The following is a 13,119-nucleotide window of genomic DNA, read 5'->3' as shown; positions in this document are numbered from 1 at the left end:
TGTCCCAGCCCCGGAGCCCCCCTGGAGCAGCCTGAGCTCGGAGCAGCACCCAGGGAGGGCTGGGGCTGGGCCTGCAGGGATTTAGGTTGGGTTTCAGGGCAAGGTTCTTGCCCAGAGGGTGCTGGCACTGCCCAGGGAATGGGCACGGCCCCGAGGCTGCCACAGCTCCAGGAGCTGCCAGGGATGCCCAGGCTGGGCTTGGTGGGCTCTGGGCTGGCACCGGGGGATCCCTCTGGGTCATTCCCACACAGCAATTCCACAGTTCCCTCTCTCCCGTGCTGCCCTGGCTGCGCATCTGCCATGCCAGGAGCTGCGGTGCCCCCTCAGCACCTCCCACCTGGGCACCTGCCCGGGCACGGCTCTGCTGCCCTCCCTCCTTCCCTCCTCCTCCTCCTCCTCCTCCTCCTCCTCCTCCCAGCCCGGCTTTTCCCTGCTCGCCGTGCCAGGACGGGACAGTGACACGGGGCTGGTGGCAGCAGCAGCAGCAGCAGCCAGAGCCAGCCCAGGGTGGCATCTCCTCCGTGCCCACACCTGGAGCCCGCCAGGTGTGTGCGGGCAGCCGGGACGGGAGCGGGGCTGGGGAAATGGGAATGAGCCCGGAGCTCAGCAGGGCTGGGGAAAGGGGAATGAGCCCGGAGCTCAGCAGGGCTGGGGAAATGGGAATGTGCCCGGAGCTCAGCAGGGCTGAACCGATGGAGGAACAGAGCCAGGCTGCCCTGCCGGGGTTTGGCTGCTGCTCCAGCCGTGCTGGGTTCGCTCCCCGGGGCTGCTGCAGCCCAGGATTCTCTGGGATGGGTGGGACTGGGGAGCAGGGATGGGGTTCCACCCTGGAATAGCGGGATATCTGCGGGCTGTGTGCGCGAAAATGGATTTCTGGCTTGTGGGCAGCGAAAAGTGGGGGTTTGGGGACAGTTCAGTGGGGGTTTGGGGACAGTTCAGTGGGGGTTTGGGACAATTCGGTGCCCAGTGGGGTTGGATGGGATGGATTGGGATGGGATTGATGGGATGGGGTTCGATTCATCTTCAGCTTGGAATGGGGTAATGGGATGGGATATCTATGTGCTGTTATCTACACGCTATTGCAAGAAATCTGAATTTCTGCCTTGTGAGCAGAGAAAACTGGGGGTTTGGGGACAATTCAGTGGGGGTCTGGGGACAATTCGGTGCCCAGTGAGGTTGGATGGGATTGATGGGATGGGGTTGGACTTGTATTCAGCTTAGTATGGGATGGGATGGGGGAGATTGGGATGGGATGGGATGGGATGATGGGGTGGGATATCTATATGCTGTTATCTACATGCTGTGTACAAGAAATCTGAATTTCTGCCTTGTGAGCAGAGAAAAGTGGGGGTTTGGGGACAGTTCAGTGGGGGTTTGGGGACAGTTCAGCGGGGCTTTGGGGACAGTTCAGTGGGATTTGGGGACAATTCAGTGCCCCATGCTCAGTGAGGTTGGATGGGATTGATGGGATGGGATAGGATTCATCTTCAGCTAGGGATGGGATGGGATGGGATGGGATGGGATGGGATGGGATGGGATGGGATGGGATGGGATGGGATGGGATGGGATGGGATGGGATGGGATGGGATGGGATGGGATGGGATGGGATAGATTGGGATGGATGGGATTGGATTGAGACTGGGATGGATGGGATTGGATTGAGACTGGGATGGGATGGGATGGGATAGATTGGGATGGATGGGATTGGATTGAGACTGGGATGGGATAATGGGAGGGGATGGGAAATCTATATACTATTGTAATAAAAGATTGTGAGCAAAGAAAAGTGGGGGTTGGGGACAACTCACTGGGGGTCTGGGGACAATTCAGTGCCCAATGGGGTTGGATGGGATGGGTTGGGATGGGATTGATGGGATGGGGTTGGATTCATCTTCAGCTTGGGACGGGGTGGGAGAGATTGGGATGGGATGGGATAATGGGATGGGACATCTATATGCTGTTGTCTACATGCTATTGCAAGAGAACTGAATTTTTGGCTTGTGAGCAGAGAAAAGTGGGGGTTTGGGGACAATTCAGTGGGGGTTTGGGGACAACCCAGTGAGATCTGGGGACAATTCCGTGCCCCCCCCCCCTGCACAGGCGCTGCTCTTGGATCAAAGCCACGCCAGGAGCCGTGGTGGTGCTGCCCAGGTGGGCAGGGCAGGACGGGCCAGGGCAGGCAGGAGGGGCTCTGCCAGCCGGGTGGGGGCTGCAGGAGGCGTTTGCAGAGCCCAGAGCTGCAGATCCCTGGCAGCTGGGGCAGGAGCAGTGCCCTGGATGCTGCCCTGCGTTGCCAAATTCCCGGCAGCGGGGTGAGGAAATGGGGCGCCCTTGTGCAATGGGGACGGTGTCACAGCCACTCATCCCTGGAGGAATGGCAGGGAAACGAGCCAGGGAGGTCACTGCATCCTTCATGGCCCTGCAGGAGCACCAGGACGTTTGGGAGGCAGAGAGTCTGGGAGGTGGGTGATGTGCTGCGCTGGTTTTTGCTCTGAGAGTGGCACAGGATTTATTTCTGTGTCATCAAACCACAGGAAATGCAGACAGAGCTGTGTTTTCTAAAGGTGATGTTGCTCTAAGCTGCCTGGGTTTCTGGGGCTGGCTGCTGATGCTTTTGGCAGCAACAGGAAAGAGGGTTGGAGATGTTTGCTTGGTGGAAATGGAAATAGGGGTGCTCTGATGTGGGAGAGCTGAGAAAACGCTGCTAAAATCTGTCACTGCACATCCAGCTCTGATTGTGTGATAGAAATTACATTGAAACCTCAGCCGGGAGGAGAAATAGAGGCAGCCAAGAGTCAGTTTTTATGGAATCCTGGAATGGTTTGGGCTGGGAGGGTCCTCAAAGCCACCCAGTGCCACCCCTGGGACACCTCCCACTGTCCCCAGTGTCCAGCCTGGCCTTGGGCACTGCCAGGGATCCAGGGATGGAATTCCATCCCAGCCCCTCATTTCTATCACAGGGAAATGAGGGGACTGGAATGGAAATCTGCCAGTGTGGAGCCATTCCCTGGGTGCTGTCCCTGCATCCCCTGGCAATTGTCTCTCTCCAGCTTTCCTGGGGCTCCTCCAGGCCCTGCAAGGCCACCCTGAGCTCAGCCCAAAGCTTCTCCTGTGCAGGTGAACAATGCCAGCTGTGCCAGCCTTTCCTGCCAGCAGAGCTGCTCCATCCTCTGCCCATCCTGGAGCCTCCTCTGGGCTCTCTGCAGCAGCTCCCAATGCTCGAGGACAAAATTCCTGTTGAGCTCCAAAGCTGTGTGTCACAGATTTTAGGTGCATTCCAGGACAGAAAATTCCCTTTTCCCATTTAAACCCTGGTGGCAGCAGCAGCCTCTGGCAGCACCTGGAGATCAGCACAGCCCAGACAGGGCAGGGAGGGCTGGGCTGGAGCTGAAGGTGCCCACTGGGCTGGGTGCCCTCCACAGGGAGCAGGATCCAGGCTCTGGGATCAGGATCCAGGGTCAAGAAGCAGGATCCAGTTTCAATGAACAGGATCCAGGCTGTGGGAGCAGGATCCAGGGTCAAGAAGCAGGATCCAGGTTCAAGGAGCAGGATCCAGTCTGTGGGATCAGGATCCAGGCTGTGGGATCAGGATCCATGTTCAGGGAGCAGATTCCAGGTTCAAGGAGCAGGATCCAGGCTGTGGGATCATTATCCAGCTCTGGGATCAGGATCCAGCTCTGGGATCATTATCCAGCTCTGGGATCATTATCCAGCTCTGGGATCATTATCCAGCTGTGGGATCATTATCCAGCTCTGGGATCATTATCCAGCTGTGGGATCATTATCCAGCTCTGGGGTCAGGATCCCAGCTCTGGGATCATTATCCAGCTCTGGGATCATTATCCAGCTCTGGGATCATTATCCAGCTCTGGGATCAGGATCCAGCTCTGGGATCATTATCCAGCTGTGGGATCATTATCCAGCTCTGGGATCATTATCCAGCTCTGGGATCATTATCCAGCTCTGGGATCATTATCCAGCTCTGGGGTCAGGATCCAGCTGTGGGATCATTATCCAGCTCTGGGACCATGATCCAGCTCTGGGATCATTATCCAGCTCTGGGATCATTATCCAGGCTCTGGGATCATTATCCAGCTCTGGGATCATTATCCAGCTCTGGGGTCAGGATCCAGCTGTGGGATCATTATCCAGCTCTGGGACCATGATCCAGCTCTGGGATCATTATCCAGCTCTGGGATCATTATCCAGCTCTGGGGTCAGGATCCAGCTCTGGGATCATTATCCAGCTCTGGGGTCAGGATCCAGCCCCTCTGGAGCACACAAGCCCTGTGCTGTGCCTTTGCTGGGGAGCAGCCACTGCCAGTCAGGGGGTGCCAGTCAGCCCTGGCACCCCCACAGCTCCATGAGGAGCCAGACCCAGCTGCCATTCCCTGTGTTTGGAGCCCAGAGCCACCCTGCAGCTCTGCTGGGACATTCCCATGGCCTCAGCTGCCAGGGAGGCACCAGGGGCTCTCTGAGGCTCCCTTGGGCTCTCCCTCCCAGCTGGGCTCAGAACCTGGGGTGGCTTTGGCAGCTCTGGCACCCCTCGGCTGCAGGGATCAGGGCCAGGCCATAAAATCCCAGAATCACAGATTAGTTTGGGTTGGGAGGGAGCTCAGAGCCCACCCAGAGCCACCCCTGGGACACCTCCCACTGTCCCAGGCTGCTCCAGCCCCAGTGTCCAGCCTGGCCTGGGATGGAGCTACAAAAAGCTGGAGAGAGAAAAATTCCCAAGGGCTGGAGGGACAGCACCCAGGGAATGGCTGCCAGTGCCAGAGGGCAGGGCTGGGTGGGATCTTGGCAATGAGGAATTGTTCCCTGGCAGGGTGGGCAGGGCTGGCATGGAATTCCATCCCTGCATCCCTGTAATCTTCAGTTCCAGGTTGGAGCACCTGGCACAGTGGGAGGTGTCCCTGCCATGGCAGGAGTGGCACTGGGTGGGCTCTGAGCTCCCTTCCATCCCAAACCATTCTATGATTCCATGAGAATTCGCCACCCTGTGCTGAATTTCTCAGCCTCAGACCCGTGACTGCTCAGATAAAGAGTTCACAGCGAGGAGCAGCACAAGGGGTCATTAATTAACAATTAATTGCTGCGTGTGACCCCCTCCGTGCCTGCAGGAGCTGTGCTCCCTGGGCTGTGAGTACTCCAGGGAAATGTTCTCCCCTTGAGGGACGCTGGGGACAAGAGCAGAGCCCTGCCTCTGTCCCTGTGTTTCAGCAGCTCCTTGTGCAGCTTTCCTCCCCCAGCAAGGCACAAACAAAGCCCAGGAAGGCTCCAGGTACCTGCTGTTCCTGCAGGGTCATTGCCAGCCCAGCTCCCTCCCACGCAGAGCTCCTGGAAAAGCTCCCTGAGCTGCCACCGTGCCCTGCCACAGGTGTCACCCCTGCCCCGGGCTCCCTTTCAGCCTGCACGGATTAGGAATGGTTCTGAGGCGCTTCCTCCTCCAAATCCCCACACAACAACGGCTGAGTGTTCTGGAGGAGGATTTGCTGAGCTGCTCCCGTGGATTTACAGCTGTGGGAAGCCACCACAACCAGGCTCTCAAATCCCTCACTGAGGAGGGGAACCCGGAAAGGGAGACAGAGGAAATCCCACCTCTATCTGTGGGATTCATCAAAGAAGATTTTTCTGTTGAAGAGAGAGGGGTAAATGTGAGAAATGGATTTGTAGAGAGCTCTCAGTGTGCACCTGTATGCAAACCTTGAGATAAGAAATGCTGACTTAGAAATGCCATGGAATAGACAGACATTGCTGAGAGAGAAATGGAGCTAGAAAAATGTTTCAAAAGGCGGCCTTGCAAATAAGACTGGACAGTTTGGAGAGATAGAACTGTGAAAGATAAAATGTGGTAGGACCCATGAGGGGTAATTTTAGATGATTGACTTAAGGGCTAAAGGTGTGGCTAAAGGTGGTAGGCCAAGAAACATTTATAGTGCAGTGTAATTAGGAAATAGTTGGCTTCTGATTGTGAATTATAACATCTGTATTGTCTCACCCTTCTCATGCGACAGAAAATGGAATAAAGGTTTTTAAAACACCTCTCAGTTACCCCATCTCTGGGTCAGAAAAGAGCTGAATCCGACATTTATCTGATGCCACCCCCTGACTTTTATCCTTTTCCAGCCAAAGGAAGGAAGAATTGCCAAGGACAGAAATCCCCAATGCTGGCGCTGTCGAACACCACGGCCCTGCACCTGCTCCTCTCCAAACTGCTCCAGGAGTGCCTGGAACGCTCCAACAGCTCAGCTGCTCCCCAGGAGAGCAGTGCCAGCGACAGCCTGGCCATCATCTACGTGCTGCTGATGCTGGGGCTCTTTGGCTTCTTCAGCGTGGGGGTGATGGTGACCAACCTGCGGGCGCGGCGCCTCGAGGGGCCCCGCGACCCCTACAACACCTACATCGCCACGGATGTCTGGCACAGGAAGGACAGGGAGTACATCCAGGCCAAGGTCCTCGAGAGTTACAAGCTCTGCTGTGTCCTGGAGAACCAGCTGGCCGTGGAGCAGCCAACCAGGAGTATCCCTGAGGAGAAATCTTCCTAGGGAAAGGGGACGAGGATGGCGCGCGGCGCGGGGACGATGCCAGCGGTGCCCGCTGCGGGCACGGGGAGCTGCTGGTCCTTGTGCAGAGCCACGGGGGCCGGCCAGGCTGCAGGAGCAGTGCTGGTGAAGCTGATGGATCTGGGAGATCCCAGTGCTGCCCCAGAGCCTGGCATGGCCATCGTGTGGGAATCGCCGAGAGGCAACATCGGGAATCACACGGAGCACCACGGACTCATCAGCTTCACCTCCTGAGCCGGGGCCTCATCCCTCACAGGGCAGGGATGGATGGGATCTTGGGAATGAATCTGCCCTGGCACAGGGTGCCCAGAGCAGCTGGGGCTGCCCTGGATCCCTGGCAGTGCCCAAGGCCAGGTTGGACACTGGGATTGGAGCAGCCTGGGACACTGGGAGGTGTCCCTGCCATGGGAATGGGATGGATTTTATCTCCCTTCCAACCCTGACTCTCTGATTCTCCAAAAAGCAAATCTTGGTGTTGCTGGTGTGAAATTAGAGCCTAATTAGGGCCTAATTAGAACCAAACACAGGGCAGAGGTGTTAATTGCCAAGCATGGCTTAGACAATTGTTTTCCAGAAAGACCAAATTCTCCCAAGAAACAGCGGCTGAAAGATTTCCTTCATATTTTTGTCCAGATTAGAATAATGATTTTATAAATTGTACAGTGCTGTGCTAACCTGTCTCCTTCAGAATCGGGCCCCTCTTAGTGATAAAATATTAGGAAAAGATTCCTAATTTTTTGTCTGAAAAATATTTCCATGGAAGAACACAGACTTTGGAGGGACTTTAGTGACTGTGATGGGTGTGGCACTGGGGACATGGTCAATGCTGGGTTAAGGGCTGGACTCAAAGATCTTGGAGGCTTTTTCCAACCTCAGTGATTCCAGGATTCTGATTCCTAGCAGGTCTGCCAAACTGCTCTTGATGTCAATTTAATTTCCTTCCTATGGATGGGGCTTGATCCTGGCAGCAAAATCCATGTGCAAAAGAGTGGCTCTGTGCCATGGATGTGGGGAACACTCCCAAATTTCAATCCCAATTAATTATTGCACCAAGTGCCAGCCCCTGGTTGGGAAGGGAATTTCCACTGTGGGAAGGGCAATTCCATAATTGTTGCTGTTTAATCACCCAGAGGTGCTGTCTGTGCTTAGCTCCGATTCCATGAGCAGCTCCCAGGTGCCCATCCAAGGATCCCCCACAAAACCCAGGAAGGTTTTCCTGCCCTTCCCTCCTTTTTCCTCCTCCACAGGAGGGACAGGGCAGCCAAATTCAGCTGCTGTGGCACCAACATTCCCCTGCCTGCGAGAGGAGAAATCCATCTCCCCTGGGCATTGTGCTCCCTAAAAGAACAGCTCTGCCAGCTTGGGGTGAAGGAAGGAACACTCTGGGCAGGAGTGGGGGTTTTATTTCTGCCCTGCAGACACAAATCCCATTTTTAGCTGCTGGAGAGGAAAGAGAAGTCGGGGAGGCAGGGGAGAGGAGCAGAGCAGCTGCTTCCAAGGCAAGGTGAGGGCAGAGAGCTTGGAGAGGGCAGCAATCCCAGCAGAGCCCTTTTCCAGGCACTTCTTTAGCACTGCACTTCCATCCAAGCAATATTCCAGCCGTGTCTGTGTTGCCAGAGCACTCAGGACACTCAAAACTCAGGGTTGGTTTTTAAAAATGATATTTATATAGTGCCTACCATTAAGCTGAGGACAAGATCCACAATTTTGGTGTCTGGAGCAGCTTGGGAAATCTCCAGCAACTTAATTATTGCAGACACCTTTTCCTCTGGAGGAATGAAAACCCAAGCCCAGCTCTGGAAAAATGTTGATTTCTCAGCTTGGGCTCTGCTCTTTTGGGACCTCACTGTTTAGGACTTGCCCCGGGAGAGGATTTACAGAGCCAGAACCTTGAACTTGGCTTAAACTCGCACCAAAAATTGCCTTTAATGACATGAAACACTTTAATTAGTTAAAACCTTCAATTCATGGAAACATTTAATGGCATTAAACCCTTGGAGTGAAGCTCTCCCTCCACCCCAGGTATTTTCAGGGATTTTGGGTCATTTTCTTTTCATAGCTCCAGGGGGGTTATTTGTGAGGAGGGTGATGCCCAGCATTAATTGCACACCATTTTTTTCCCTTTTAGCAGCTCTGCCTTTTTATTTAACTGAAATTAAAAAAGAGAAGAGCTTTGCTGCGCCACCCTCACCCCTGGGTGCCTGTGGTGGATTCCCACCATGGCCTTGCACCTTTCAGTCTTGGAGTTCTCTCCCCCCCTCTGTTTTTTTCACATGTACAGAGCAATAAAATGTGAATTTCAAGCCCTGCTCGTGGCCTCAGATGTTGTTTTTTTCCTGTTCCACAGGCTGGGGGCAGATCCTCCCCAGCGGGCACCCACTCACCCGTCCCCTCTCTCCACCCGATTGAGCAGGGCCAGGCAGCTGCTGGGGCCTCTCCCAGAGCACCCAGAGCTGCACAAACACCGAAATGTCAGCAGGGAATTCCTCTCCTGGAGCTGGCTCCCGGGGTTTGCAGCCCCCAGGGCCTTTCTGGCTCCGATGCCAGCTGGGCACGACTCCCTGCCCAGGGCAGCCAGGCCTGGGGGGCACCTCCAGCTCCATGCAGCGACAGTGGGCCTGCAATAGGCCATGGGAGTGTGGGGGCGAGTGCAGAGGAAGCCATGGAGGTGCTCTGAGGGCTCTGGAGCCAGGCTGGGAGAGCTGGGAATGTCCAGGAGAAGGAGAAGCTGCAGGGAGAGCTCAGAGCCCGTGGCAGGGCCTGAAGGGGCTCCAGGAGAGCTGGAGTGGGACTGGGGACAAGGCCTGCAGGGACAGCACCCAGGGAATGGCTTCAAAGTAGGATTAGATGGGATCCTGGGAATGATGGAATATTGGGAATCCTTCTCCTGAGCATTCTGATAAATGTGTTTTCCTTTCTTTCTTTTATGTCTGAAGAGAAAAAAATGGACAGCATAGGGAGGGGTTGGGGTTTAGGGATCTACTGGAAATGTTGTGGATCATCAGAGCTCCAGGGGGAACTCACAGAAGATTTCCAGTTCCTGAAGGGGCTTCAGAGGGGCTGGAGAGGGACTTTGTACAAGGAGATGGAGTGACAGGAGAAGGGATTTGATGTTGGGGGAAATTGTTCCCTGGCAGGGTGGGCAGGCCCTGGAATAGAATTCTCAGAGCAGCTGTGGCTGAATGGATCCCTGGGCCAGCCCCGTCTCCAGCCCAATCCTCCTGTCAGTTCAAAGCCCATCTCTGCCTGCCCACAAGAAATCCGCTCACACAGAGCTGTGAGGCTCAGTTTGGGACAGCCAGCTGGAAGGAAAGGTGAGGCCAACACTGAGGGAAGCCCATCCCAGGAATGACTCCAGGAGTTCATCCCCAGAGCCAGGGAAGCCAATCTGTGCTGCTCTGGGGCAGCTCTGACCTGCTGGGACTGAGGGCTCAGCCTTTGCCCTCCCCACCCCGCAGAACTCCAAGCTCTTTTTTCCCATCCCATGGAGAACCTGTACCTGCAGCAAGTGGGGTTTTATTTTAGCAGCAGAAATCTTCAGAGTTGCAGGGATGGGAAATGATAGCAATGTGCCCTCTGTTGATGGAGTGACAAAACTGTCCTTTGTCTTCTTAAAAAGGAAAAAAACCCTGAAGTTTCTCTCCTCAATTAGGTGAAAAGACATCTCATAGGGCTTCGGGGACTTCACCTCAAACTTAAGGACAGCCAACTGGACAAAGAGCCAAAAAGTTCTTCTTGAGCAATTTACTAGAAAAAGAAGAGATCAGAGAAACCAATGGCTTTTGTGAGGTGTTTTACCAGGAGCAAGAACCTCTTGCACCTAGCTCAGTTTTTCTCTGTAAAGAGTTTTGTTATTTTGCCTTTTATTAAAACTTTTCTGTTTCCAACACTGCCACAGAACCCATCCTGCTGCTTTTATGCCTTTTAAAGTAGCTGAGCTATCTTGGGTGTGACATAAATCTCCAAAAGCTTATAAGGCCTGGCTCAAGGAGACCCTATATCAGGAGATGAAACCCCTGGGATTGAAGAGTCCAGCTGGAAAACCCTTCCCAGCCAAGGCTGTGTGAAGCTGGAGCCAGCTGCCCTGTGCCATTCGCAGTTATCAGGGCTATCTTTATTTGCAGCTGGCTGGGTCAGACCTGCTAAACCTGGAAACTTGTTCAGAGACAAGCAGGAGGAAACTGATAAAAATAGAAGATAGGAGCAATCGGAAGCCAGCAGAACATTCTTTACAGCTGATAAGCGCCCTTATCTCGTGTAATATTTCGCTGGCATCCTGTTTCAGTTTTACACGTTGTTATCACTGCCCCAAACCCGGTCCCCAGTGTCCTGATCCAGCTGGAGCCCTCAGCTGGGCACCTGAAGGCTCCGGGGAGCCTTTCCCAAGGAATGGCTGCAGGGAGCAGCACAAAGCTGGTCAGGAGCTGCGGGAGGGCACCAGGAATGTGGCAGGGGCCGGGCAGAGGGACCTGAGCCAGCTCCACAAGTGGGAATCTGCTGAGGTCTAACCAGCCCAGGGGCTGCACCTGGGTCAGGGCAAACCCTGTGTTACAAATGAATAGTGCAATTAATTAATTAAGGAAATTTATTAAATTATCAAAGTATAAATTTGGAAAAAGCCACAAGCAATCGATTTGACTCTGAGCCAGGCGATCAGGGTCAGGGAGATTTAGGATTTGGCCTCTGTCACACCAAAGTCCTTGTGGGTCTCTGTTCCAGACTGCAAGGCAAGATGTATTTATTACCCTCTATATGGCAGTTGTCTTTTGTCCAGTGGGCAGTTTGCCTTATCTCTCTCTGAGTGGTCACAATCACTCCTCCCTCAGGAGGGGACATCTGCTGATAACACCTATTGAATGTCACTGCATGGCTGATAAGAACCACAGCATGCCATTGGGAGATGTGAGCCCAGAGGGAGGAGCCAAGAATTCCTACCCGGATATAATCTGGAGATTCTGGAATATCAGAACAGCTTCTGCACAGGATTCCCAGAGGAACAGCAGCTGCCTCTCCTTCCCCTGGATCTTCAGAGGAAGAGACTGCACCTTTCTCCAGGATCCCTGCTCCAGCAGAGCCACCCCTGACACTGCAGGAGGGCTGAGCCACAATTCCAATGGGGCTGCCACCAACACCCTGACCCACAGGGTGTCAGGTTGGATTCTGACTCTGTCAGTGTTGTTCTAGTGTACTGCATTGTTTATTTTATCCTTTATTTTCTTCTCTATTAAAGAACTGTTATTTCCTGCTCCCATATTTTTTGTTTCCTGAGACCTCCTTAATTTACAATCTATAACAATTCAGAGTGGGGGGGGGGTTCATTTTCTCCATGTCAGGGGAGGCTCCTGCCTTCCTTAGCAGGCACCTGGCTTTCCAAACTGACACGGTCTCCAAAATGTCATTTTGATGGGATCCATTTTATATAGTCTTTTGGGCTCTGGAAGGGGCTCTTCATTAGCATATTTTAGCATATTATCATCGTTTTTTCTTCCTTGCTGCCACATTTCCCGGAACTGGTGGATAATTGCTGGAATCCTGTCAGGTGAAAACTTTCTGGCATAACCTTCTGATGATGCCTATCAAATGCCTCCTGATGGGGTCTTGTTAGATGGAAAGAAATCCCTGGAAATATCCATCCCTGGAGCCAGTGTCCTCCTGGTGTTTGAATCTCCATTCTTCATCATGTAGCCTATTACTGCTTGTTGTCCAACACTTGGTACACAAGATGCTGTGGTTTTAATTCCTTTTAGCACAAATTACTGGATAACATATACCACATTTGGGATCAATCCAGGCTGGGATGAGCAGATGGAGCAGCCCTGGGAGAGCTGGAGCTGCCCAGGGCTGAGCCCCAGCTGGGATCAGGAGAAGGATTGGGATTGGGATTGGGATTGTGACCCTGTGTCCCTCAGGTGATTTCCCAGCTGCAGAGCTGCCCCAGCGCAGGGAGGAGCTGGAGCTGCTGCAGAGAGCCCAGAGGAGGCTCCAGGATGGGCAGAGGGATGGAGCAGCTCTGCTGGCAGGAAAGGCTGGCACAGCTGGCATTGCTCACCTGCACAGGAGAAGCTTTGGGCTGAGCTCAGGGTGGCCTTGCAGGGCCTGGAGGAGCCCCAGGAAAGCTGGAGAGAGACAATTGCCAGGGGATGCAGGGACAGCACCCAGGGAATGGCTGCCAGTGCCAGAGGGCAGGGCTGGGTGGGATCTTGGCAATGAGGAATTGTTCCCTGGCAGGGTGGGCAGGGCTGGGATGGAATTCCATCCCTGGATCCCTGGCAGTGCCCAAGGCCAGGTTGGACACTGGGGACTGTGGGAGGTGTCCCTGCCATGGTTTGTGCTGGAATGGGATGAGCTTTAAGGTCCCTTCCAACCCAAGCCAGCCTGGCATTCTGTGACTTAACTCTGGGGATTGATCCCAAGCTTTTCTCCAGGGAGTGCTCCTCTGGTGCAGCCCCAGCAGCTCTGTCTCCTCTGCCTCCCCCCATTTCCATGCTCATCCTCCTCCAGGTTTCCCCGCAGCCCCAGGAGCTCCCTCTCCCCAGCCCCACCAGGAGGATCTGCA

The 13,119-nt window shown here is 54.2% G+C and overlaps 1 protein-coding gene across 1 annotated transcript; it reads left to right on the top strand.

Moving 5' to 3' along the window:
- Window positions 1-438: 438 nt before the first annotated feature.
- Window positions 439-8,872, top strand: KCNE1 (potassium voltage-gated channel subfamily E regulatory subunit 1). The gene is made up of 2 exons (XM_063150367.1): window positions 439-545; window positions 6,127-8,872. Exon 2 carries the CDS (start codon window positions 6,165-6,167, stop codon window positions 6,543-6,545), a length of 381 nt encoding a protein of 126 aa, XP_063006437.1. The 5' UTR covers window positions 439-545; window positions 6,127-6,164; the 3' UTR covers window positions 6,546-8,872.
- The last annotated feature ends 4,247 nt before the right edge of the window (window positions 8,873-13,119 follow it).

This window comes from Melospiza melodia, chromosome 2 (genome assembly GCF_035770615.1).
Source record: "Melospiza melodia melodia isolate bMelMel2 chromosome 2, bMelMel2.pri, whole genome shotgun sequence".
Classification (NCBI taxonomy): Eukaryota; Metazoa; Chordata; class Aves; order Passeriformes; family Passerellidae; genus Melospiza; species Melospiza melodia.
The sequence above is the reverse complement of the archived record's forward strand: the minus strand, read 5'-3'. Positions and strand labels throughout refer to the sequence as shown.